Source organism: Mus musculus, chromosome 9 (assembly GCF_000001635.26).
Source record: "Mus musculus strain C57BL/6J chromosome 9, GRCm38.p6 C57BL/6J".
In the NCBI taxonomy this organism is placed as follows: domain Eukaryota; kingdom Metazoa; phylum Chordata; class Mammalia; order Rodentia; family Muridae; genus Mus; species Mus musculus.
In genome coordinates this window covers 70609917-70637066 of record NC_000075.6, presented here as the reverse complement: position 1 = coordinate 70637066, position 27150 = coordinate 70609917, and the positions used below count along the sequence as shown (strand labels likewise).

General features: G+C 39.6%; 1 protein-coding gene across 9 annotated transcripts in view; it reads left to right on the top strand.

Annotated features, from left to right (window-relative positions):
* The window catches only part of Mindy2 (MINDY lysine 48 deubiquitinase 2), a 58843-nt gene that overhangs the window by 20790 nt on the left and 10903 nt on the right, over positions 1-27150 (top strand). For 4 of the 9 annotated variants that reach the window (XM_011242736.3, XM_011242735.3, XM_011242733.3 and 1 more), the window contains exons 3-7: positions 2998-3062; positions 5913-6071; positions 10210-10312; positions 20143-20303; positions 26065-26238. In XM_011242736.3, coding sequence (XP_011241038.1) covers positions 2998-3062; positions 5913-6071; positions 10210-10312; positions 20143-20303; positions 26065-26238 — 662 coding nt within the window. The remainder of the gene's footprint in view (positions 1-2997; positions 3063-5912; positions 6072-10209; positions 10313-20142; positions 20304-26064; positions 26239-27150) is intronic. The other 5 variants (NM_172772.2, XM_030244337.1, XM_011242734.3 and 2 more) reach the window with 2 other exon arrangements.

Sequence of the window (27150 nt, the reverse complement as noted above, 5' to 3'; positions counted from 1 at the left end):
CACCATCTTAAAATAATAGATTGGTGTCTGTAGATATTCTTTTGTTTTCAGAGTTGCAAAGCCTAAGACAGCAGTTCTCAACCTGTGAGTCACCTTTCAGATATTTGCATTATGATTCATAACAGTAGCAAAATTACAGATGTGAAGTAGCAACGAAATGATTTTATGATCGGGGATCATCACAAGTGAAGGACTTGTGTTAAAGGGTTGCAGCTTTAGGAAGGTTGAGAACCACTGGCTAAGGAGACTATTTGGTATAGTCTTTATAAATTTATTTCAAAGTAGAATTAAAGCTTATAGTAAAGCAGTCTTGTTAACTTGTTAGCTACTTGGGTAAGAAGCTAATTCCATACTGTTTCCATCAGACATAATTCCTTACTGTTTCTATCAAAATAAATTCCATTTAAATGGAAAGATTTGAACATTTAAAAGGGGACACATAATGGATAAAGAAAGTATACATAAATATCTGTAAACTCTAAAGAGGTAAAGATCTTTCAGAATCTACATAGCTATTTCCATTTGGGGAAAAAATATAGCAAGCAAACAAACAACAACAAACTATCATAAAGTATAGAAAAAGAAAAAAGACTATGGAAAAAATCTTTACTACATATATCACAGAAACTGTGCTAATTCCTCTTAATTTGAAAGATCTTTTAGGGTCATCAAGATAGAATAGTGAGCAAAGGTACCTGCCATCAAGCCTGTCCACCTGCTGTCAGTCCCCAAGCCCTACATGGTGGGAGGAAAGATCTCAATCCCACACCTGTTCTCTGACCTTTATGTGTGTGTGTGTGTGTGTGTGTGTGTGTGTGTGCGCGCGCGCGCACGCGCGCACACACACTGAAATAAATAAAATAAAATAGAAATATGATGAAAATGTAAAAGAGCTTTTCCAACTCAATAAAATGATAGTAATTATACAGATAAAGAAAAGGACATATGCATTTAATAATTTTGCAGGCAATTTATAGACTGTAATTCTATGGGACAGCACATGCTTAGCATGTTCAGGGCCCTAATTCAATCACAAGAACTCCAAAATCTTTATATGAAAATAATATATAAGCCAAGTAGGACATTGCATGTCTTTATTCCAAGTTCTTGGGAGTCAGAAGCAGGTGGGATCTGTCTGTGAGTTTCAGGCCACTCACAACTTCATAATGAGACCCTGGAGAGAGGGAGAGGGGGAGGGGAGAGGGGGAGGGGGAGGGAGAGGGAGAGCTTTTCCAGAAGATCTAGTTCAATTGCACCCACCAAGAAACATCTCACAACTGTCTATAATTCCAGTTCCAGGGGATTTGACACACTCTGGCCTCTGAGGTACCCATATGATGCACAGATATACATGCAGCAAAAAACCCATGCATAGATATAAAAACTTAAAAGTGTGTGCGTGTGTGTGTGTGTGTGTGTGTGTGTGTGTGTGTGTGTGTGTGTGTGTGTGTAGAGAGAGAGAGAGAGAAAGAGAATAGAAAGATAATACATAATAAAAGTATCCTCACATTTTTTTAAGTTTTAAAAAAACATATTGAAAAGTTTTATATGTCTTAAAAACTAATAGCATCTGTAGTTTGTGAGATCATAGGAGAAGTAGTTGAATTATTTATAGCAATTGAAGTTGGTGAATTCTTTGGGATCTCTATGGGTCATAGAAAGATGCTCAAATATATTGTAAATGTAAAATAAAAGAATATTCAAGTTGGGACTTATGGCATACATAAACCTCCAAGTCTAGTTATTCAGAAGGCTAAGGCAGGAGGATCTCTAGTTCAAGGCCAGCATGGGCAACTTAGTGAGACTTTATCTTAATGACTAAAAGAAGGGCTAGAAAGAAGGCTCAATGGTTAGGAGTACTTTCTGCTCTTGCAGAGGACCTAGGTTCGATTACTAGCACCCACATAGCAGCTTACAACCCTCTGTAACCACAGTTACAGGAATACCCTCTGATACCCTGCCTCTTCTTGGCATCAGACACAAATGTACACAGATACATATGCTGGCAAAATACCCATATGTATATTTTTTATAATTATTATTTAGAAGGGACTGGAAATACAGTTCAGTGGGTAGAGTGCTTGCCTGTCATGAATAGGGCCCTGGGTTCAGTCCATAGTACCACAAAATAGAAGAAAGGGAGAAAGGAAGAGAAAGTTCAGAGCATTATACTGTGTACGTTGAAAACTATGTAAGGTGAACAGTTAACTTTGATTTTCTCTGGATAGAACTAAGGGACCAACTTTTTGAGCAACCTGTTGTTGCAATGTTTAAAAGTGTATAGTTTCTCTCCAGTATGTATTACTTTATGTGTTTGAAGACAACTGTATGACTGTCTCTAATATGTTGAAGCCTTTGCACATTTTTGTAATCATCATCATGACAGTATTCACACTGGAGAGAAATCCTATGAATGCAAGAAATGTGGTAAACCTTTTGTACATAATAGTTATCACCGAATGCACAACACCAACTGTAGAGAAACCTTATACATGGACTCACTGTGGTAAAGGCTGTGCACATCATAGTAGTCTCCTAATACATAAAAGAACACATTCTGGAGAGAAACCCTATGAATGTAATCAGTGTGGTATAGCCTTTGCATGTAGCATCAGTTTTTCATGAGAAAAAAAAAATCATACTGCAGAGAAGCCCTATAAATGTACTTAAATGTGTTAAAGTTTTATATTTCAGTGTAGTCTTTTTTTATTAAAGTAATAAAATTTAATTTAAAATATTAAAAAAAAATGTTTATAGTTAGGGGCGGGAGAGATGGCTTAGTGGTTAAGAGCACTGACTGCTCTTCCAGAGGTTCTGAGTTCAATTCCCAGCAACCACATGGTGGCTCACAACCATCTGTAATGGGATCTGATGCCCTCTTCTGGTGTATCTGAAGATAGCTACAGTGTACTTATATCATTTTTTAAAGTTTATAATTAAAATATTTTATAAGCAGAAAGAATATTTTTAAAGGCAATTCATAATTTCTTTTTACAGGTGATTATATGCTTGAGGCAAAGCCAAAAGAAATATCAGAAATTCAACGTGTAAATTATGAACAGGTAATGAACATGACTTTTACATTAAAATATGTAAATCTGTATTATGAATTTACACAGTGATCTTTGTCTGTGATTTGAAACTTTTCCTATCCAGGACCAGAGAGTAAATGTGTTCGGCTTTGCCAGCCACTTAAGTTCAAGTCTGCTGCTTATTCTTTCTTTTCTGTTCTTTCTTAAAAACAACCCTTTAAAATGTAAAAATAGTTATAGCTCAAAGCCATATTTGGTTCAAAAGCCATGTTTGGATTCCTGTTTTCTATGCATGTGGTGCTGGTGATTCATTGGTACCATCATATAAATCTTTACAGGATAACTTGGCATTTTCTTGAAAAATTTACTCTCAAGTGAATTTGTCATTGGTTTTTCCTTTCTTGTATCATTTAAGTGACTGTCATTTTTCCAGTGCTGAGAATTGAATTCAATACCTTATCCATGCCAAGGAAACACTCTTCCAGTCCTCAAGTCATGCTCGGGATAAAGTTGCATAAATGTTGCCTGCGATGTCAGGACACACTCTGTACTTGTATAATTTCAACAGGTCCACATTTTGGGGTACATCCTTTGAGATCCTGTTCTGCAATAGGAAAGGCGCACTCCCAAAGCTGGAGCACACCAGCAAACCTCATCTTCCTCAATATGCTTTGTGTGTGTTAATAGAAAGAAAAACAAGTTAACTTTGTTTGTTTTGGGGGGATTTTTTGGAACTCACTCTGTAGACCAGGCTGTTCTCAAACTCATAGACCCACCTGCCTCTGCCTCCTGGGTACTGGGATTAAAAAATAGCTTCTTTTTGTGGAAGGGAGGCTCATCACTTCTACTGTGGAAGAAGTGAACATCACTGGGGATTCATTTTTGCTGTCCGAGCAACTTTTAAACTATGTGATCATCTGGGCATAGTAAAACCTGGTCTGTATAGAGTTCCATGCCAGCCAGAGCTACATAGTGAGACCCTGTCCCAATACCAGAGACAATCATCAGACCCAAGGTCACACCAGGAAACAAAAGTCATTTCTAGTTTTCAGAGTTTGTTTGTTTGGTTGTTTGTTTGGTTTTTGAGACAGGGTCTCACTGTGTAGACTTGGCTGACCTGGAGCTCATAATGTAGACCAGGCTGGTCTCTAACTCACAGAGTTCCAGCTGAGGTTAACTTACAAAGTTTCTTGAATTTAAATGTTCTATAATTTTGTAATCCAATTGAAAAACCAACATCTGGCATATATAGATAATCTATAGCTAAAGTCAACTTTGTGTGCTGATTTAAATTTTATTAGAAAAGACTGGAGCATAACTCAGAGGACCTGGCTTTACTACTCAGTAACTCCCAAAACTTACTAGGAGAATTTCTAACTTAGAGCAGTGACTACTTTTCAAATGTTTATGTGCATTGGTGTTTGTCTGCATGGATGTCTTTGTGAAGATGTCATCTGGGTGCTGCTCCTAACCACTGAGCCGTCACCACCCCGAGAGCAGTGATTTCTCAAACAGTTTTTAGCAGTAGAAATCTCTTTCTCAATGAAATCTTACATCTGCTTCTAGTATATAAAACCAATAAATGACATTTTAATTGTTTTTTTTAAAGTTAGCATAGAAAGTAATGTGTTAGTTACATCATGAAACTTTCATGCATGCTTGTTCTTAGGTTACCCTCTGGTGCGCTCCCCCTTCCCTGGCCTCCTTCTTCTCACCAATGGCCCTTCCTGCTTCACATGAATTCATTAATATCATTTTTTCCTCCTATCCCCCCCCCCACACCTTTAGATTTCATCTTCCCCTTTCCACGTCCTCTTTCTAATCTCATGACTTATGTCCACATAAAAAATAATATTTTATAAGTATGAAATTATAAGGTTCAATTTATTTCACATTTAAAGTTTATATAATTTCTTACTGAACTCAATGAGATATTTTTTGATAACACCAAAATTGAAATTCAAAATCGTGGCTGGTCATCCTGGTGTCATTTTACTTGTGTTGGAGGTCCTGAGGACCCATCTGACAAGTGTTTGAAGGTGACAGCCGCATGCTTGTTCCCTTCAAACCGCCAGTCAATCTGCATACATTTGCATTGTGGTAGCTTTGACTCCAGAGAGTGGAAGGAAAGCTGTTTCACGTTGAGAAATGTGAAACTTTCTGTCTGAGGGCTTAAGGCAAACATACCACAATTCCACTCAGACGAGTCAGTGCAGAAATGAAGTGAATTCCTGGAACCCATGTGGAAATTCCTAGCTTTGCCAAATAGATAAAGACCTTCACAGTATAAGGAGACACTGTGCATGGATGGCAATGGAATTTCGTTTTTTTTTTTTAATTTCAATTTTTTTTTCTAGTTGTAGGGTATTTAATGAGAACTTTACACAAGCCAGCTGTTGTGAGGGCTTCACCAATAAGCTGTACCTTCAGCCTGACAGGCTTTTAAATGAATGCAAATGTGTTTGCAAAACAGGCTTTTGATTAAGCTTGCTGTGGCAAATATCACAACATTTATTCTGAGGGATCAGGAGGCAGAGGGTGGAGGACTGAAAGTCTGCAGCAGGTCTGAAGATGTAGTTTATCTAGTATGTACAAAGCCCTGGGGTTGATTCCTAGAACTGTAGGACTATAATAAAAGAAACGAATAAAATAAACTCAAAAAATGAAAATAAAAGCATTGATAGGAATAACTTGGGTGTTTCGTTTTGTTTGGTTTGGTTTGGTTTTTTAGACACAGGGTCTTGCTGTGTTGCTTAGGCTAGTCTGGAAGTCTTGGGCTCAAATGAGAACCGTATGGGGACTACAGACACATGCTACCACATACAACTTTTTTTATAGAATTTTTCTTCTGAACTCTACGTCTTCTTTTTGTATTTTCAGAATATGAGTGATGCTATGGCAATCTTGCACAAACTGCAGACAGGCCTGGACGTGAATGTCAGGTTCACTGGGGTACGAGTTTTCGAGTACACGCCAGAGTGCATAGTCTTTGATCTTCTAGATATTCCTTTGTATCATGGGTGGTTAGTGGACCCTCAGGTAAGTAGAATTTGAGTTATATAAACATAGGGGTCCAGAGAGATGCCTCAGTGGTTAAGAGCACTGGCTACTGTAGACAGGTCACAACTGTCTGTAACTCTAGGTCCAGGGGATCCAGTGCTGTCTTCTGACCCATGCAACCACCAGGCATGCCACTGGGACACAGACATACATGTAGGCAAAACATTTTTAAATGTATCAGTTAAAACATATATATTTATATTTAATTTATATATATTGTAAATTGTTTTGTTGTTTATATTTAATTATATGTTACTTATAGTTAATTTATAGTTAACAGTATATAGATTTTATAGTTTTTATATATTATATATTAATTGTTATCCATTACTTAATATTAATTATTATTTAATAACATTACTTATTATTAACTTTTAAATTATTTATATAACTTTTTTATTAGTAGTAAGTTAAATAGCATTGCTTAATATTAATTAATAATATTATTGTGAGTTAATTTTATTATTACTATGTCTTATATAATAATTATTATACATTATATATAATATTATATAATAGATAATAATATTATATAATATTTAACAATTTCATGTATATTGTATTTAACTATATATAAAATAATTATATATTTAATTAAATTTATATATTTGTTTAATTGCCTGTCAGTGACCCATTGCTCTGTTATTTGCTGAAAAAAAATCATTCAGGAATAATTAATTATCTTGATACTCACTTGGAAATTGATACACACACACCCCTATTTTTTGTTCAATTTATTTATTTTACACTCCAGATTTTATTCCCTTCCCTTCCCCCCCCCCCAGCCCCCCATCTACCAGTATAGTAGCAAGAAGATGAAATCATAATGGGCTTTTGCTGTTTTGGTTTCTGGTTTTGTGACCAGGCCCTATGGTATCCCAGGCTGACCTGGCACTCACTGTGTAGTCCAGGCTGGCCTTGAATCCATAGCCATCCTGCCAAAGCTTAATCTAGGTTTTGTGCTCTAGACTCTGCCTAACACCACTCCCTGCCTTTCTGCGGCGTTCTCACTTTACTGTAGTAGCACTTGCTGGTTTTCTCTTAGCTAAGCAGGTCAGCTTGTTCCTCTCCAAGCTGCTAATGTTGCTGCAGGTCCTGGCTTGAAACCCAGAGCACTGTGCATGCCAGGCAAGTCTGCACTCTCAGCCTAGCTCAGTTTTGTAGTGAATGGATTAATACTCATTGTGAACTATTATTCTCCTGATACCTTGTTCTCTCAAATCTTCACATATTTGGTTCTTTGTATATCAAAAGTTCTTGTCAAATATTACCTTGTCAGAGAGACCCTCTAAACTTATTAATCTTCCTCTTGTCGCCATTTTCTCTCCCTTTGCTATGTTTTTACCATTTATCATTAACTATAATTATTATTTATTCATTTACCTGACTATTATTTTTCAATAAATGCTTATTTTATGGGCATGGGATTTTATGTCTCAGCTTTTAGAATAGTGTGTTGCACACAGTAGGTGCTTAATAAATATTAACTACTGGAATACATTGTGTCTGCATTAGCTATTGAAAAAAAGAAAGCATCATAGCAGAGGCTTGCCCATGCCCTCTGTCCCTGTCTACTGCTAGAAACAACTGGTATTCTGAGCAGTGCAGGGGTAGTTCACTTTAACAAGGATGTCTATGTTTTGATTGGTACTCTTGCACTGAGGATGTCACTAAAAGTCCCATGCCCAGCATTTTACACATGCCAGGTGTGTCCTGGCAGGTAGCAATGCCAGGTAGTTTTTACTCTTGTGAGTAACATGACATTAAACTAAACTCAAACCACCTGTTTGTATGTGTAGCTAGCTATAAGTTGTCCAGTACACGGGTAAATAATATGCTTACATATTCATAAAAATTGAACTTCAGTGTGGTACAGAGATAGCAAAGCAGGTGTTTCTGGTCTAGGCAGAGGTTCTCAAGAGAAGCCTCAGTGCTTTAGATGTGTTTCATTCACTTGCTTTCTAACGAATCCTGATGCTCAGAAGAGAACAAGAAAAGGCAAAAGCTTTAAACCTTTCAAAACTATGCTTTTTTGAATTCAAATTCTGTGGTCTTTAAATAACTATCTTGCTTGGGGGTAGTAGCGAACACAACACCTTTACTACCAGCAATTGGAAGACAAAGACAGGCATCTTTCTGAATTTGAAGCTAGCATGGTCTATATAGGTAATTCCAGGACAGCTAGGGCTACGTAGAGAGACCTTGTCTCAAAAGAAAAAACTATAAATAAACTGCAAATAAATATATTCTTTTAGATAATGAACACTAAAATTCAGTCACTTGAGAAGATTTTTTTTTTAAGATTTATTTATTTTATTTATGTGAGTACCCTGTAGCTGTCTTTAGACACACCAGAAGAGGGCATCTGATCCCATTACAGATGGTTGTAAGCCACCATGTGGTTGCTGAGAATTGAACTCAGGACCTCTGGAAGAGCAGTCAGTACTTTTAACCACTGAGCCATCGCTCCAGCCCGAGATGTTTCTAAATGATTAATAATTAATATTTTATTTTATTTTGGAGCCAGGGTCTCATGCATCCTAGATTGGCTTCAAACTCACTATGTAGCAGAGGAATCACCTTGAATTCCTGATCCACCTGCCTCCACCTCCCAAGTGCTAAGGCTACAGGTACAGGGAGCAAAGGTTAAAGGACAATGGGATGGCATCACTGAATAAAGAGAAAAAAACACCCATAAATCTATCCTTGTAGAATCATTTTTCAAGAATGAAGCAAAGTGGGGCTGGTGAGATGGCTCAGTGGGAAAGAGCACCCGACTGCTCTTCTGAAGGTCCGGAGTTCAAATCCCAGCAACCACATGGTGGCTCACAACCATCTGAAACAAGATCAAGATCTGACTCCTTCTTCTGGAGTGTCTGAAGACAGCTACAGTGTACTTACATATAATAAATAAAAAAATCTTTAAAAAAAAAAAAAAAAAGAATGAAGCAAAGTGTTTTTCAAATTACATTTTAGAAATTTGCTATCACTAGGGCTTTATTAGTAGAAATATAAATAAGTATTTGGACAAGAAGTAAAATTACTCCAAATATAAATAAAAACTAAATATAATCTAAGTTACTGATGATTACCAAATAACATATATTTTTGGGTTCTAAAAACTTCTAAACTCTGTAAAAATAACAGAAATTAGAAGAAGAATAATGAAATTAAAGTATTTCAAAGACAGCATTAGTTGTTAAAAAAGAAAATAACAATTTCTGTCTTTAATTTTGTGATTAGTCTTACTTTGTTACTGAGTTTGGCCTCAGCAAATACTTAAAAGGACAATGATTATGTGCTGGATTAAGACAGATTTGTGTTTCGATGCTGATAAGAAACACACATAAAATATATCGACAGTTTGTAAGGACAAAAGAATGCCTCAAAATTGATAAATGAAAAGTGATGGGCAGACAGAATGGGCATTCTGAGTTTGAGGCGAGCCTGGGACTTATGAGACAGACAGACAGACAGACAGACAGAGAACACAAAAGAAAGTAAGATAGTGTAAGCTGTCACGGGAGGAGGAGGGTTCAGCACCAAGGTCACAGGTATGTGCTGCTATGCTGTTTGAAAACATCGGTGTTTTATCTGAACACTAAATTTTTCTTTTCTTTTTTATTTATTTTTGTTTTATGTATATGGATGTTTTGTCTGCATGTATGTTTTTATACTATGTTTGTGCAATGCCTGTGGAGACCAAAAAAGGATGTTGGCTTCCGGAACTGGAGTTGCGGACAGTTGGGACACCTCTGTGGGTGCTAGGAAAATAACTTAGGTCCTCTGGGAAAACAGCCAGTGCTTTTAGCTCTGAGTCATATCTCTACCCCTGAATTTTTCTTATTTTTTCTCCTGAATACCTCATGTATTATAGTGGCTTGAATGCATCCTTATAGTCTTAAAGTTACATGTAATAACTATCATTTTTGCACAATATAACTGCAGTAGTTTTCATAATGTGTGTGAAACTGCTTTTCAAGGTTCTATGCTGAGTTTCTCATAAGTGTTTCCATTTAGTGTTGTTATTAGAAAACATGCTTACAAAGTGAGGGGTTTGCCTTTGTTACTGTTTCAGATCTTCCCAGGACTAGTGAGACCATCATTTGTTTTTCAGATTGATGACATTGTAAAAGCTGTTGGCAACTGCAGCTACAACCAGCTGGTAGAGAAGATCATCTCCTGTAAGCAGTCAGACAACAGCCAGTTGGTTAGTGAAGGTCGGTGAGTGCTGCTCATGCCTGGTGGAGTAACTTGTCTTGAAATTCATTGAGTTTACATTTATCTTATATAATATACAGAATAATGGTTTCTTTATAACATATTCATAGTTGTAAATTGTCTAGACAGAACTTCTAAAAATACTACAAGTGGTGGCACTTGTAATAATTAAGAGAAGCATTTGTAGGCATTCCAGGGAAGGATTCTTTCTAGAGCCCTATTCATCTGGCCTGTAAAGTCAGGGCAGGATGCTGATAGAACGCTTTGAGTCACTTACAGCTTTGGCATGGTCAGATGTCCAATAAAGTAGGTTGTTTTATTGACCCTGAACCCTCTATCTGAGGAGAGTGTATGTATTCTCCACTATGTCTCAGTGCAGTTCAGTATAAAAGCCTCGTTCTGGAACATGAATAACTGACTGAGATTCACAGAGACGATGAAGTTGGTAATTTTTTAGCCTTTTTCTCCCTCTCAAGAGTTCTTTGTCACTTTTCCTCAATAAATCTTATATTTACTCCACTTAAAAAAATATATAACTTTTTTCATCTGTGCCCTAGTTAATAGTGAGTAAAGAGAATTGAAACAGATTGTTCTTAGGCTGGAATCCATTTGCATAAACTTTCAGCACCACTCACTCAGTTCTTCCTTAGAATGCTAAAAGAAGGAAAGGAAAAAGAAAAGAAAAAAGAAATATCAGAAGAGGCAGGGGATGAGTCTCTCACTCAGACAAAGTTCTTCAACATGTAGCACAATAAAAATTGATTGTATATAACACATTTTTAGAAATTAAAGCTAGTTATTATGAAGATACATTATAGGCTAGGGGCTGGGCAAGGTGGCATATGTCCTTAATACCAGCACTCAGGAGGCAGAGGCAGGAGGATCTTTGTGAGTTTGAGACCAGCCTGGCCAATGTAACTAGTTTCAGGACAGCCAGGACTACATACAGACCCTGTCTCAAAAACAAACAAAACAATGGACTAAGCTAGGGAGATGACTCAGTTGGTAAAATGCCTGAGATGTAAGACCTGTATTGGATCTCTTATATCCCACATAAAATCAAGCACTTCAGCAACAGGAGGATCCTGGGGGCAGCGGGGCAGCCATTCTAGCTAAATTGCTGAGGACCCTGTCTCAGACAAAAGGAGATAGCAACAAGGAAGACATTAACCTACATTAATCCCTGGTCCTCCACATGAATACACTCTTGCTTACCTATGCATGCACACACATGAACACACACACACCAAAACCAAAAGACATATAAGAGCATATAAAGTGATGTGTACACTATTCTCATTAACTAATCCTACTAATTGTGTTAATTATCCAGGATCTTTTTTTTTTTTTTAAAGATTTATTTATTTATTATATGTAAGTACACTGTAGTTGTCTTCAGACACTCCAGAAGAGGGCATCAGATCTTGTTACAGATGGTTGTGAGCCACCATGTGGTTGCTGGGATTTGAACTCTGGACCTTCGGAAGAGCAGTCGGGTGCTCTTACCCACTGAGCCATCTCACCAGCCCTATCCAGGATCTTAATGTATTCATGTGAAAAGGCAAGTAATGAAAGTTTATCCCAGTCTATTACTTGAAAAGACAGTATAAACATAGCTGATCGTTGATTTGCATGACACCTGTTTTATTACAACTTAAGACAGAAAAGTTTACATTTTAAGAAGAAAATATCTTAGCATAAAAATGTTGCCTGCCTGGTATAGTGTCTCATGCCTCTTCTATTGCTAGTGCTTTAGAGTTTGGAATAGAAGAGCTGCCGTGAATCTGAGTCCAGCCTGAGCTGTAGCTATATAATGAGGTGTAGGCCAATATGGGCTACAGTGTGAGATCAAACAAGAAAGTCAGTTTTCTCTCCATATGCTCATTAAATGCACTTCTTCCTTCTATATTCCCAGTGTCAGATATATTCCTGAAAAGAAGCCTATAAAGGAAATTTCTATCTATAGAATCTACTTTATCACCAACACTCCTCACACTTTTACAATTGTAGAATTCTAGGGCCTGTAAGATGTCTCAGCAGGTAAAAAAGCACTTCCCACAGCAAACTTAATGACCTGAGTTTGATCCTCATTACCCATGGCATAAAGAAAGACCCAACTTTTCAGACTCTCCTTTTCCAGGAGAAAGTTAGCCTCTGATGTCTACATGCATCCAGTAACATGCATACACAACATACACACACACAATAATAATAGTAATAATAATAATAATAATTCTTTATAATTCAATGGTAATTGAAAGAACAAAATTCAAAATGTTAATTATCAGAATGAATTCATGAAAGGGAGTTTGGGTGAGAAGCTGCTGGACAGCATCCTTCCCATGCCAGGCTGCAATTCCACAAGGGTGGGAGTTGGTAGCACACTAAATCCAATGAGCACAGGAAAGTCAATCCCTTCATTACTTTTCTTTTTCCCCCTAACCTGACAGTATACGTCATTGCTTCTCTGACTTTATCACCTTGGGGTAATGGGCAGGTGTATATACATAGTGTGGACAGTTTGGGAAGAATATCTTGGTAAAAATGAGAAAGGGTCACCTGCTCTGCTGTGCATAGAACTTTTGGGTACATATACCATGCATGTTTATTATAAAGTCTTCGATATGACAATTCGATAGCAGTGAAACTCTAAATGATTTTTACACTAAGAAGTAATAAATCATATATGAAGTTTATCATAGATTAAAAAGCTAAACTAGTTTTCTGATAATAAGAAATAGCAATATGTAGTGTGTTTGAAATAATGGCAGCCATGACTTGTGTAAGATTCCAAAGTTCACATAGAAGTGAGGAGGCACAGTGGCGTTTTCGCTCACAATTCAGCAACTCCTTCCCACGTGGTTTCAGTCATATCTGCTTCCTTTTCATTTATAGTCTTCAACCATATCTTCCTTTGGAATCAGTAAGATGTCCAAGACAGTTTATTTCTAGCCTTATAAGCTTTAGTCTTAAATGACAACTACTTTTTAATCTAAACACTCCATGAAACCTCAAAATACAAGAAATACTTTTACTAGCATTCCTTTTGGGGGGAGAAATGCTATATAGCTGATGTCAGAAGCACAGCTTTTCTGTTTGGAACTGACACCTGTAAGTACAGCACAGCACAGCACAGCACAGCACAGCACAGCACAGCACAGCACAGCACAGCACAGCACAGGACAACACAGCACAGCACAGGACAGCACAGCACAGCACAGCACAGCACAGCACAGCACAGCACAGCACAGCATAGCACAGGACAACACAGCACAGCACAAGACAGCACAGCACAGCACAGCACAGCACAGCACAGCACAGGACAGCATAGCACAGCACAGCACAGACAGCACAGGACAGGACAGCACAGCACAGGACAACACAGCACAGCACAGGACAGCACAGCACAGCACAGCACAGCACAGCACAGCACAGCACAGCACAGGACAGCACAGCACAGCACAGCACAGCACAGCACAGCACAGCACAGCACAGCACAGCACAGGACAGCACAGCACAGGACAGCACAGCACAGCACAGCACAGCACACACAGCACAGCACAGGACAGCACAGCACAGGACAGGACAGGACAGGACAGCACAGCACAGCACAGCACAGCACAGCACAGCACAGCACAGCACAGCACAGCACAGCACAGCACAGGACAGCACAGCACAGGACAGCACAGCACAGCACAGCACAGCACACACAGCACAGCACAGGACAGGACAGCACAGCACAGGACAACACAGCACAGCACAGGACAGCACAGCACAGCACAGCACAGCACAGCACAGCACAGCACAGCACAGCACAGCATAGCATTGCAGCATTGTTACAGTAAACAGTGGTCATCAGGTTTCCTCTTGAGTGGCCATGCCTTCTGAATCTGGTTGCTATCATGATTGCTTGTGACATGAAAATAAGAATGAATAAGGATCACCACCACCAGCACCCCAGTACCAACTGTCAGACTCTCCCAAAGTCAGTCATTTAGTTTCACATCCTTTTAGGAGTAACTGCTTAACAACTATTCCTAGAATAAACACATGCTTATAAAATTAACCCCAGGATATTTACTCAAACTTCTTTTTGCCTAGTTGCATTAATATTATCTTCATTAAGTAGAGGCAGTAACTATTAATTTATTAAATAATATCCATCATTTGTCTTTGTTCTAATTTATTTTGAGAAGTCTCAAAAACTATAAAAAGGTAGGCCCTCTTGGTGAACATTTGCATGTTCTTTACCTAATTCACCAGTTGCTCACACATTGAATACCTGCCTTTATTCTGTATTCCTACACAACACACTTTTTCTTCCTAAAGCATATCATAGCTAATTGCAAGTGTCACATCACTTCACTCATGAATGTGTCATCATTGTCTCTTTGAAAGAAAGAATTCTGCATAACTTCTTCATTGTGATCACAGTGACTTCAGGCAAGGCTGTGTCACCTAGCATGCTGTTTATGTGTGCTCCTGCGTTTCTTTTTTTTTTTTTTTTAAATGGAGTACTACTCAGCTATTAAAAAGAATGAATTTATGAAATTCCTAGCCAAATGGATGGACCTGGAGGGCATCATCCTGAGTGAGGTAACACATTCACAAAGGAACTCACACAATATGTACTCACTGATAAGTGGATATTAGCCCAAAACCTAGGATACCCAAGATATAAGATACAATTTCCTAAACACATGAAACTCAAGAAAAATGAAGACTGAAGTGTGGACACTATGCCCCACCTTAGAAGTGGGAACAAAACACCCTTGGAAGGAGTTACAGAGACAAAGTTTGGAGCTGAGATGAAAGGATGGACCATGTAGAGACTGCCTTATCCAGGGATCCACCCCATAATCAGCATCCAAACACTGACACCATTGCATACACTAGCAAGATTTTATCGAAAGGACCCAGATGTAGCTGTCTCTTGTGAGACTATGCCGGGGCCTAGCAAACACAGAAGTGGATGCCCACAGTCAGCTAATGGATGGATTACAGGGCTCCCAATGGAGGAGCTAGAGAAAGTACTCAAGGAGCTAAAGGGATCTGCAACCCTATAGGTGGATCAACATTATGAACTAACCAGTACCCCGGAGCTCTTGACTCTAGCTGCATATGTATCAAAAGATGGCCTAGTCGGCCATCACTGGAAAGAGAGGCCCATTGGACACACAAACTTTATATGCCCCAGAACAGGGGAACGCCAGGGCCAAAAAGGGGGAGTGGGCGGGTAGGGGAGTGGGGGTGGGTGGGTATGGGGGACTTTTGGTATAGCATTGGAAATGTAAATGAGCTAAATACCTAATAAAAAATGGAAAGAAAAAAAAAAGATTTATTTATTTAGTATGTATACAGTGTTCTGCCTGCATGTATGTTTGAAGGCCAGAAGAGGGCACCATATCTCATTACAGATGGTTTGAGACACCATGTGGTTGCTGGGAATTGAACTCAAGTCCTCTAGAAGAGAAGCAGCCTGTGCTCTTAACTTCTGAGCCATCTTTCTAGCCCACTCCTGGGTTTCTTAACCATTCCCTCTTTTTGTTTCTTTCAATGTATGCTCCAGCCAGGATTAGATAACAGTTGTAATAGCTTCAATCTCTGTCATTTAGCATAGGTCCTTGGTTTCCTTTTCCTTTCTTTTCTTTCTGCTTTATTTTAAACTTTTATTTTATCCCTTGAGAATTTCTTATTTTTTTCCTTTCCATTAACTAATTTATTCACTTTACATCCTGATTGCAGTCTCCATCTCACACAGCTCCTCACCTCCACCCCTCCCCTTCACCTCTGAGAAGGGGGAGGTCCCCCTCTGTATCACCCCACCCTGGCACCTCAAGTCCCTGCAGGACTAGCCATATTCTTTCACACTGAGGTCAACCAAAGCAGCCCAGTTAGGGGAACAGGATCCATAGGCAGGCAACAGAGTCAGGGACAGCCTATGCTCCACTTGTTGGGGGACCCACATGAAGACCAACTTGCACATCTGCTGCATATGTGCAGGAGGCCTAGGTCCAGCACTTATATACTCTTTGGTTAGTGGTTCAGTCTCTGAAAGACCCCAGGGGTCCATGTTAGTTGACTCTGTCATATAGTATATTTTTATCATATTCTTTCCTGTTTCCCAACTGCTTCCAGATCCTTTTCTCTCCCTATTCATTCAATATCATGTTCTTTCTCTATCACTGAAAAATAAAAACAAAAACAAAAACAAAAAAATATGGAATCTGATAGGTGTTAGCCAACCACTCCTGAGCATGGGGGCTACCCTGGAGTGTGGGGGATATACCCAGTGTCACTCTAATTGCAGAAAACTGATTTTTCTCTCTCCCTAGAGAAATCTAGCTGATACTCAACTGGAAGAATCACTCCTACTGGATGAGGTTCTTAGTGGTAGAAGGTGCTAGGGAAGTAAACTACTACTACTAGAGAAGTAAAATAACTATCAGTCTCCCCCAGCCAAAAACCCTAAGAACTGTAATACAACCTGCCTACCAGATTTGCCAACTGGTACAAACTAGCGGCAAGAATGCTCTAGACCTAACCAAACGCTGTTTGGTGGGATGTAGGGCCTACTCCATGGATGAAACCCATACCTGATATTGTTTTTTAAAAGATTTATTTATTTTATGTATATGAGTACACTGTAGCTGTCTGAAGACACAACAGAAGAGTGCATGGGATCCCATTACAGATGTTTGTGAGCTACCATGTGGTTGCCGGGAATTGAACTCAGGACCTCTGGAAGAGCAGTTGGTGCTCTTAACTGCTGAGCCATCTCTCCAGCCCCCATACCTGATATATTGTTAATGAGGCCTGGAACCTGACATTAGATAAGGCCCAGGGGAAAACCTACTATTACTCTGCTATATGATTACAACAATAAAACGACTCCCAATGACACTGACACATTGCTATACCCATAGGTCAATGCCTTGCTCAACCCACACCAGAGAAGCTTTTTTTTTTGCTACAGTAATTAAGACAAAGATCTACAACTGGGGGGGGAGAGAGAGAGAGAGAGAGAGAGAGAGAGAGACTGAGTGAGTGAGTGAGTGAGTTAGTTAGTTAGTTAGTTAGTTAAAGTTAGCTTAGAGTGCTTAACCCTAAATAAGGTGTCTTTATCATAGCCCCTTCCCTTCAACATTCAGGGATCTATGTAGAAGAAGGGAGTGGAAAATGTTAAGAACCAGAGATGATGGATGTGATGGATGATTTTAAGGAAACAGCATTGTCCAGGACCAACAGAACAGATGCACATATGAACTCAAAGAGACTGTGGCAGTATGCACAAAACCTACGAAAGCTGAGCCAGACAAAATCCCTTCCATGCAAAGGAAGAGGCATTGGTACAAAGTTCTACCCATAGTCAAGAATCCTTTTTAAAACCCTGTGTGTGTGTGTGTGTGTGTGTGTGTGTGTGTGTGTGTGTGTGTGTGTGTGTGTGTGCACCATGTGTGAGGGTGCTTGTTGAGGCCAGAGAAGGGCTTTAGCTCCTCTGGAGTTGGAGTTATGGGCAGTTGTGAGCAATCAGATGTGGGTGCTGGGAACCAAACTTGGGTCCTTTGCAAGATCAGTATGTGCTTTCACCCACCGGCCCTATCTCCAGCCCCTTTTCAAACCTTTATGCATTTATAGCATTGTTCTCTCCTGCCCACAACCCCTACTTCACTTCTCTGCCCATCCCTCCTACTCTTCTCTATTAACATTTTTTTAAGTGCAGGCCAGTATTTTGTAGAATAGCCCCAACTTTGATTTATCTGATTGTTCTCTTATGAGTAGATGCAGGTGATATATTTCTGGTTATAATACCACACAGATGCCATCCTCCGTAGTAGTCTTCTTACTGCACCAAATTGGGTACATGAGCCAGATTATTCATTATTGGTTGTATATTTGAGTGAGGTGGAATAGTCTAAATATCTTTATTGTAAAATCACTCTTTTGTCTTTGTAATTAACAAGTAATTAATAATCTGTCCTTCGGCTTTGAAACTGTGTGAGTACACCTTTCTCTAAGAGTCATATACTCAATAGATTGAAGCCATTGATTTTTAACTGTCTCAATTATAGTTGTAGTGGTTATGATGTTTTCATTATTCCTTTTATGTTTATTGGCTGTTATTCTTTTGTAAGAGGTAGTTCTCTGGGCTGGGTAGTAGAATTCTTACTTAGTATATACACAAAGCCCTCGTTGGGTTCTATTCTCAGCCTAATAATAAAAAAATAATTTTTTTACAAAGTAAAAATAGATTCCCCTCCTTCTCTCTCATTGAAAAAAAGTTGTATCAATATAAACTTAGAGGTTTGAGATGTTTTTATTAGGAGGTTTTTTTTACTGTTTTATTTTTCTTACTTGAGAGAGTTTTACTAAATAGCTCTGGCTGATTTGAACCTCACAGAGCTTCATCCTCAGCCTCTGCTGCCCACGTACTGGGATTAGAGGTGCACATACATCACCTGCGCCAGCAAACGTACAAAATTTGAAGGAATGCACATAAGTTCACTGCTGTGTACAGTGACATATGAAAATCTGTTTAATTAGTTATTAAAAGTTGAATCTAGGGTAGGCTTATCTATATTGGATTGAAATTACCATTTAAGAGACAACAAAAAATTAGGAAATATTGTGTTTTTAAATTCTTAATAAGCTTATTCCTTATGAATTCAGATGACATGTAATTCATGTGGAATTCATAATCATTTCTGCACTAAGTTGGTGACATTTTAATACCAATAATAATTCCTCTGGTTCTAGTCTTCACTTTACATAACTGGTTTGGTGTCCTTGGGCAAAGCATCTATTTTCTGTGAGCCTGTTTCCTATTCCATAAACAGAAGAATCTGAAAAAGATTTCTTGTATTCATTTTTTACTTCATACCAACATAATAGTGGTGGCTCTGTCCCCAGTGCAGTGAATTTTTTTGAATTTTCTCAAGAATGCATGTATGAATATGGATACTGCAACCAGGAGTGTTATTTTTGAGTTAACAGTGCATCCTTTAAAAGGGTACATAGTAATAAAAGCTTGAATACATTCTGCCAAACAAGGTAATAACAATAACATGGGGGAGGGACTCTTCTTTCCCAGTGTATAAACACAAATATATGCTGTAAACCCCAAATTCTCCTCCCCCAACCAAGCCCTGGTTAGTGTGATGTATGGGTAAATTTCTGTAACTCCTTTGGAATTCTAAGTGCCCTGGCCTTAGAATGAAATGGAAATGGATAAGGTGCCCTAACCTCCCGTGCTCAGCCACACTAGGCTGCCAAGTCCCCCTCAGTTATTATCAGCTTCTCATTGAAGTGTCTTAATACAGCTCGGCTCTCTGCGCCACTTGATGTGCTTTCTCTGCCTCTGTGACTCAGTATGTCTGAGTGTCTTCTGTGTCTTTCTCTGTCTGTGTTTCTGTGTGTGTCTCTCTCTGTCTCTCTCTCACCCTGGATGGCCTGAAACTCACTTTCTAGACCAAGCTGGCCTTGAACTCACAGAGATTGAGGCATACACTGCCATGCCTGGCCTCAGCTCCCTACAAAATGTAGAGTAACTTCCCTGTTGTTGTTTTACAGTATCCCTGTCCCTTGTAAACCTCCTGGAAGAGTTTTCACAAGTTAAGTGAATACACCTATGGATGAAAGCAATTTTACATCACTGTTTCTTCAGGACAGGAGTGACAAGGGACACTGCTCCCATAAGAGAATTAGAAAGCTACATCTCCAATCTGTTAACAGGAAAAGCCTTATATTAATTGGCCTTTGTATATAGTTGAAACAAATGTAAGTAGGAAAAGTAACTTTCTGACTTTGAAATAATTCTTCCTTCTCATAGTACACATTGATTCCGTAGGCTTTGTAGCTGAGCAGTTTCTAAACAATACAGCCACTCAACTGACGTACCATGGATTATGTGAACTGACTTCAACGGTTCAGGAAGGAGAGCTCTGTGTGTTCTTTCGGAATAATCATTTTAGCACCATGACAAAATACAAGGTAGGATATAGAAGGATACTTTTTACTCTCAATCAAAGGAGTTTGACTTAGAGATGTGTTTTGATATGCAGCAGAATACAATTTAGCATACTATTCCTTAGCCATCAAGTTGTGAAGGTAATTATTAAGTACTGCTTTAGAGTAGAGTGAAGTAGCAATTGCAATGTTACCTTGATCAGTCTCTAAGTGAAGTCTCAACTTCTTTATCACAGTCAGTGCACTCATGTGGTTACTTTTTATTTTCTTGGGGAGAGGATTCACGGGAAACCTACACTGGCCTTGAAGTGGAGATTTTGCTGCCTCAGCCTTTGGAACACATGTGCTGCCATGCCTAACTAGGTTATTTCTTACTTAGAGGAAACAAAACACCTAGCGCTAGCGCCAGGGTGCCTGTGCCTGAGGATGCTGATATGTAAGCAGTAAAGGATGTTAGAGGTTAGAATGGAGATCTGCCCTAAGCTGAATGTCAGTGTGTTGCTGCTTGCTGTGACCCCAGCTTCTGCGTATGCTGGGGAGGATTTTCAGTTCAAGGCTAGCCTGGGATACACAAGACTTCCTTTCCGGAAACCCCTCATCTTCCCTCCAACATGAATTACCTTCATGACAACGTGGATTTATTACAGTTATCAATGTGTTCATGATTTTTACATGTATGCACACATACACACTTAATTGTCCATTCTTTTTATTCATCTCTTAGATCTGTCTCTTTTGATTTTACAAGTAACATCTAGTTTAGAAGTGTATCAACCTAGACGCCTATGGCTGAATGCTGTGTTGTTAAAGCAGCACAGGTGTTCACTTAGCACCCTATGTCTTCTCTGCCACAGATGCCATCCTCTCTGAGCTTAATGTGTCCTCATTTGCATCCATTTTTATTTCTTCATCCTGTTTGGGAAGCTCTCCTCACTGCTATTTGCCTATTGCCAAATTACTCATTCTTAAAGAAGCAGCCCAGATACTAACTTACTGAAAGCTGCCTCTTTTCTACTTAAACTAGTACTTCTCAGCCCTGGTTGTATCCTAGACAGATCTGAATGGCTGTTTTAAAGCATCAGTGCCCAGAACTGACTACTAATGCTCTTAAATCAGAGTCCCTAAAGGAGATGGGACCTGAACACCAGCCTTTGCAGCCTAAAGGAGAGACCCAGTGTGTTACACATGCTAGATAAGCACTCCGCCTCTGTGCTACACTCCAATCCTGCAGCAGTAGTGTCAGATGCTCCCTGATGGTTTACGTGTCAATCAGAGGCTGAGGACCACTTCCCTCACCATCCTCTGCCTGTTACTGTACTTATCGAGTTTTTGCTGTTTTCTGTCTCGTTACCAGTTTGCCTCCCCTGTGAATATGTGTTTATTTTCTAAATGAAAGTAACTTATGGAAGCTTAAGCCACATCCTCATGTTTCCATCAATGTTTTTAATCAATGGATGACATGGGGTAATATAAAATTATTTGTTTGCCAATGAAAGAATATCACAAAGCCATAAATAGTTCTTCTAATTTTAGAAGAGTACATTTTATTACTTCAGCTTCATAGGTAGGTGTGTGCAAGATCAAGAATCTAAAGTCAAATTATGTCATATCAAAGTGGCTTTATGTCATTTTGCTTTTTGTCCTCTTCAAGCCTTGAGCCCACTGATGTATTAGCTAAGCTAAGCAGGACAAGCACAGCCATAGATAGAGCAGCCATGGCTTCTCCCACTTAAGGACTGCTTTGCTACTGAGATGCTTCTGTGAAGGACACATACTACAAGCTCTGAGATCTTTACCCAGGATTTTATCTAGAAAGACTTTTCTGAGAATGTCACATAGACACAAGCATAAGGATGAGGAACCGCAATTACCCAGCATGCACAAGACCCTAGAGTCAATCACCAACTCTGCCAAGAAAAAGAAAACTCTGAAGTCTGAGAATGAATCATCTAAGACTTTAATCGGTTAATAACAAAACAATAACAAAAATAACTAGCTAAGCAGAAATACCTAGCAGCATGTATGCAAAGGCCCCAAGGTGGCAGGGACCAAAAGAGAGCTCTGAGCTGCAAGGTTAAAAGAAAGATGGATGAAAGAAGGCTGAGACACTGGGCTCTTAAACCAGAGTCTTAGAAGAGATGAGCCTGATTTTCTTAATGGCCCTGGGGTTTATTTTCTTCTTTTGGCCTAAGAGTGAGTAGGAATCAAACAGTTCTGTTGGAAAACTGTTGGCTGTCACTGGTAGCTGAGAACTCTTCCCTCTCCCTCTCCTTCTTCCCTTCCCTCTCCTCCCTCTCCCTCTCCTCCCTTCCCTCTCCCCTTCCACCTCTCACTTCATACCAGCTAGTTTAGCAACTGTACCACAGAACTACATACCTTCTGATGTTCTCTCTTCTATTAAAACATTATCTCCAACCGGGAAGCCTTTACTGGTCAGCTAAGTGTTCCCAATTTTATGTGGTTGGAAAGGATATGACCCTGTCTAGACCAAGAAGGCCTATCTATAAGATCATGGGAACCCAGAAAATATGTTCTGCCTTTTCTTCTGCTTCTAAGATTTCCTATAAAGTTTATTCTGTAGCTAAACAATCCTGCACTGGTGTCATGTGCCCTCCTGCCCCTGTGTACCGTTAATTTGCTTTAGACTTTGAGAGTGATGCGAAATTTAGTTAGGAAACACTCCAAGAGATAAAGGAGGATATTATAGTGATTTGGACAAGATGTGGTAATGGCCAAGCAATGTAGAAAAATTCTAGAGTGGCTCAGGAGACAGATCAGCCTAATATCTCCATTGGATTTGAAAAATGAGTGATTTCTGGGTCCTGTGTAGATGGTGATGTTCCTCATTGAATCATACAAGATTAGCCATGCATAGTGGCTCACACCTTTAATCTTAGCACTTGAGAGGCCAAGATGGGTGAAGCTCTATGAGTTCAAGGCCAGCTGGTCTGCATAGCAAGTTCCGGGCCAGCCAGAGTTACGAGACCCTATCCCAAAACAAACAAATAAGCAAAAGAAACAGATAAGGATGGGGGAAAAAGATACAATGCTAAGTGTCTGGGGTCTAAGATGTACTTGTGAGGTGCCCTTCCAAGTGGAAGTACTTGGTAATGCTTCAATACTGGAATGATTTGGACACACATAGAGTTTTAGGCTTTACAAGAAAATATAGTAATTTTGGGAGTTTACAAGAAAAGTAAGGAACCATAAAAGAAACCCTACAATAGAGCATTAATGAATGCCAACTTCTAAAGGTTCAACGCAAGGAAAATGTCTTAGTAAAAGAGCTGAGAAGGAAGAGGACAGGAGGGAAGCTAGAGTGTAGCATATAGGAAGCTAAGAGGGAAGAGATATGAACCTGGGGACAGACAGGGGATGAGGGGACAGGAGTGGCCTCAAAAGAATTTGAGTTACTTAAGAATGGCGGGAATGAAGAAGGCAGGAGCAGGCAACTCCTAGAAATGTTTTGCTGAGTGCTGGAGAGATGCTTCAGTTAAGAGTACTGGCTGTACTTCCAGAGGGCCTGAGTTGGAACCCAGGCTAATTGATTACACATACACACACACATACACACACACACACACACTTAAAAGAAATCAACATTTTTAAAAGAAGCTTGTTTTTTTATATAACGGTTTGCCAAAAAAGGAGATGTTGGGCACATGGCTCATCCCAGGGCTATACAGAGAAACCCTGTCTCGAAAAACAAAACAAAAAAACAAAAACAAAAGGATATGGGATGTGGGTGTGGTAGAACCCAAGGTTAGTGTTTTTCATGTTTTTGTTTGTTTTGTTTTATGAGGCAATTTTACCATGTAGCTTTGACCATCCTGGAACTCACTATGTAGACTAGGTTGACCTGGAACTCATAAAGCTTTGCCTGCCTCCTAAGTGCTGGGATTTAAGTGTGCTGCCACCGAGCTTGGCCTCAGACTCTCACCATTGCTAACCAACCTCAAAATCCAGGACCCAAATGGTGTTCCCATTCAGGGTCCCATGCCCACAGACACGTAACACTGCACTTGCATCTGGCTCGTGTGTTGTTTTGTTTGTTATTCGTTATTATTGGGAGGTGGACAAAGTTTATGTGAGCACTCGGGCAAGACACTTGTGTACCGTGGTGCACTTATAAAGGCCAGGGACTACTTTGGCAAATCAGTTCTCTCTTTCTACCATATCGGCTCCAGGAATCGAATGCAGGTAGTCTTTACCTATGAAGCCACCCCACTGCCCCTCACCATTTTTACATTTTAATGTGAGAGACTTGATTATCTTAAAACATTGGCAGACTGTAGAAAAACAAATGTGAAGAGTCAAGAGATGGTATATTTCCAGGTAAAGATCAACCTGTGATTGATTGAGTGCCTGCTGCATTGATTGGTTGATTGATTTGATTTGATTTTTTGAGACAGGAGCTCACTTCGTAGCTCTGACTGTCCTGGAACTCACAGAGATCTACCTGCCTCTGCTGGGATTAGAGGTGTGCGCCACTATGGCCCACCAACCTGGGATTTTAAAAGGGGTCTGTGCAGTATAAGGAGGGAGAAAATAAGCTGTGAGGCTTGCTTTTGCCTCCCTGTTCCTGTTTACATTAGAAATGGAAAGTGGTGTTCTGAGTGATGCTTAAGCTGCTGAGACAAATGTGTGGCTTAAGGGGCAGCAGAATAGTAAAGACTCTTACCTACCAGGCTCTCCAGGGCGGAGCCACTCACCAGCACTACAGAATCAGTGACCATAACAGTAATCCGTTAACAGTTTGACTAAGAGGGGCAGCTTCCTCCCCACAGCATGCCAATCTAAGTTATTTAGATTGTGTTATTTTAGTTATTTTAAAAGTGACTTTTGAATGAGAAATTGTCCTTTGTTTTAAAGGGAAGAAAAGGGAAGAAGCTGGGCCTATTGGTGCACACCTTTAATCACACCACTTTCGAGGGAGAGGCAGGCTGATCTCTCAGTTCTACATTGTGAGACCCTGGGGGATGAGGATGGGGGGTGTGAGAGTAGGCAAGTGACTCTACAGGCAAAGGTTTGTCCTTTATCCTTAAGTAGTGGCAAAAGGAATGCACAGCAGAGCTGGACTTAGAAGTACTCTTGAATACACTGAATTAAACTATTACACTATTAAACTATTAACTATTACACTGATTAAACTATTGTTGATTAAATACAGTGGTGGGGCATTTAAAAAACAAGTGGGACTGGAAAGATGCCACATCTTAAGAACATGCACTGCTCTTGCAGAGAACCTGATTTAGTTTCCAACACACAGGCAGCTCTCAGCAGCTGTAACTCCAGCGTCAGAAAATATGACACATTTCTGGCCCCTTGGGGCACGGCACATGTGCAGCAGTCCACACACAGATATATACTTTTGGGGGTTTGTTGTTCTTGGGTTTTGTTAAGGAACAAAATGGCACAAAGGGAAAGGCTGGCTTGGCTTTGGTTTATTTTTTTAAACAAAACCAAACACTATGGTATTTTTTTTCTTTTCTGCATTTGCTTTCCAGTTGTATCTTTATGTTTTGTGACATGAGATTGCAACCCCCAGAGTTGTTTGTCAGCATGCCAAAAGCTCGTTATCTCCTGTGCTGACTTCCAGCTACAGACAAAACCAGGTGAAGTTGAGCAGAGAGAGAGGTTATCTGCTTGTCTTTTATTGGGTCACACAGATCTAGTTAGAATAATTACTGCACTTCAAGCATATAGATTTAAAATGTTCCTTAAATATAATGTCAGCTATATTGGGAGAATTTAACACTCCTTTTATTTTGTTATTCTTGTTAAGGGTCAACTGTATTTGTTGGTAACAGACCAAGGGTTTCTTACTGAAGAAAAAATTGTCTGGGAAAGCCTCCACAATGTAGATGGTGATGGAAATTTCTGTGACTCAGAATTCCACCTTCGGCCTCCTTCAGATCCTGAGACTGTATACAAAGGTCAACAAGACCAAATAGATCAGGTAAGTTGTCCCCCTACCCTGACCCATCACATTATCTAATGTACGTAATCTCGCTATCCTCCCTCCAGCCCTCCCTCTCTTTCTTCCTCCCTCCATTCCCACAGGGTTTGATTTTACAGCCTTAGCTGGTCTAGAACTTGCCATGTAGACCAGGATCCCCTGAACTGAGATATCTGCCTGCTTCTGTCTCCCAAATGCTGGCACTAAAGACTTATGCCACCATTGCCTGGCTAAAGTGCATACTCTTAACTGAAGCAATGTGATGTTCACAGCTGCTTGGGAGGCTGGGGGATGGCACTGAGCTCACAAGTTAGAACCAGCCTGGGCAACACAGCAAGATCCAGTCTCAGCAAGGAAAAATCAAAGTCTTTGCAAGGGCCACTTTGTTTACCTAGAACTTTTGATTCATCCATTAATTTCCCTGTGAGTTTTCCTCACATTTCCTAAATAGGAAAGTGATTATTCTGTATGAACATCAGTTATAAACTATGATTCAGAAGGTGATTTATGTTGAACTGTGAGGGTCATAGTGAGGACTTTGAATTTTATTCTAATTACAGTAGAACTGTTATGTTAAGTGTTAAGTGTGGAAACTGCATGAACTACATTGTGTTTTTAAAAGCCTGTTGTATGGAGAATACATAGCAAAGAAACAGGCATAAGCAGAAACCAGTGTTCCACTTTGTTGTACTTATGTACTCTGATTGTCTGGGAGTGGGTTTGTGTGCCATAGGGTACATGGAAGTCAGAGGACAGTGTGTAGATCTGTCCTTTCCCACCAACCATGTGGGTACCAGGAACTTAACTCTGGTCATCAGGCCTGACAATGAGATCTTACTCATAGGGCTGGTGACATGGCTCACTGGCTGCTTTCCTAGAGGTCCTGAGTTCAAATTCCAGCAACCACATGGT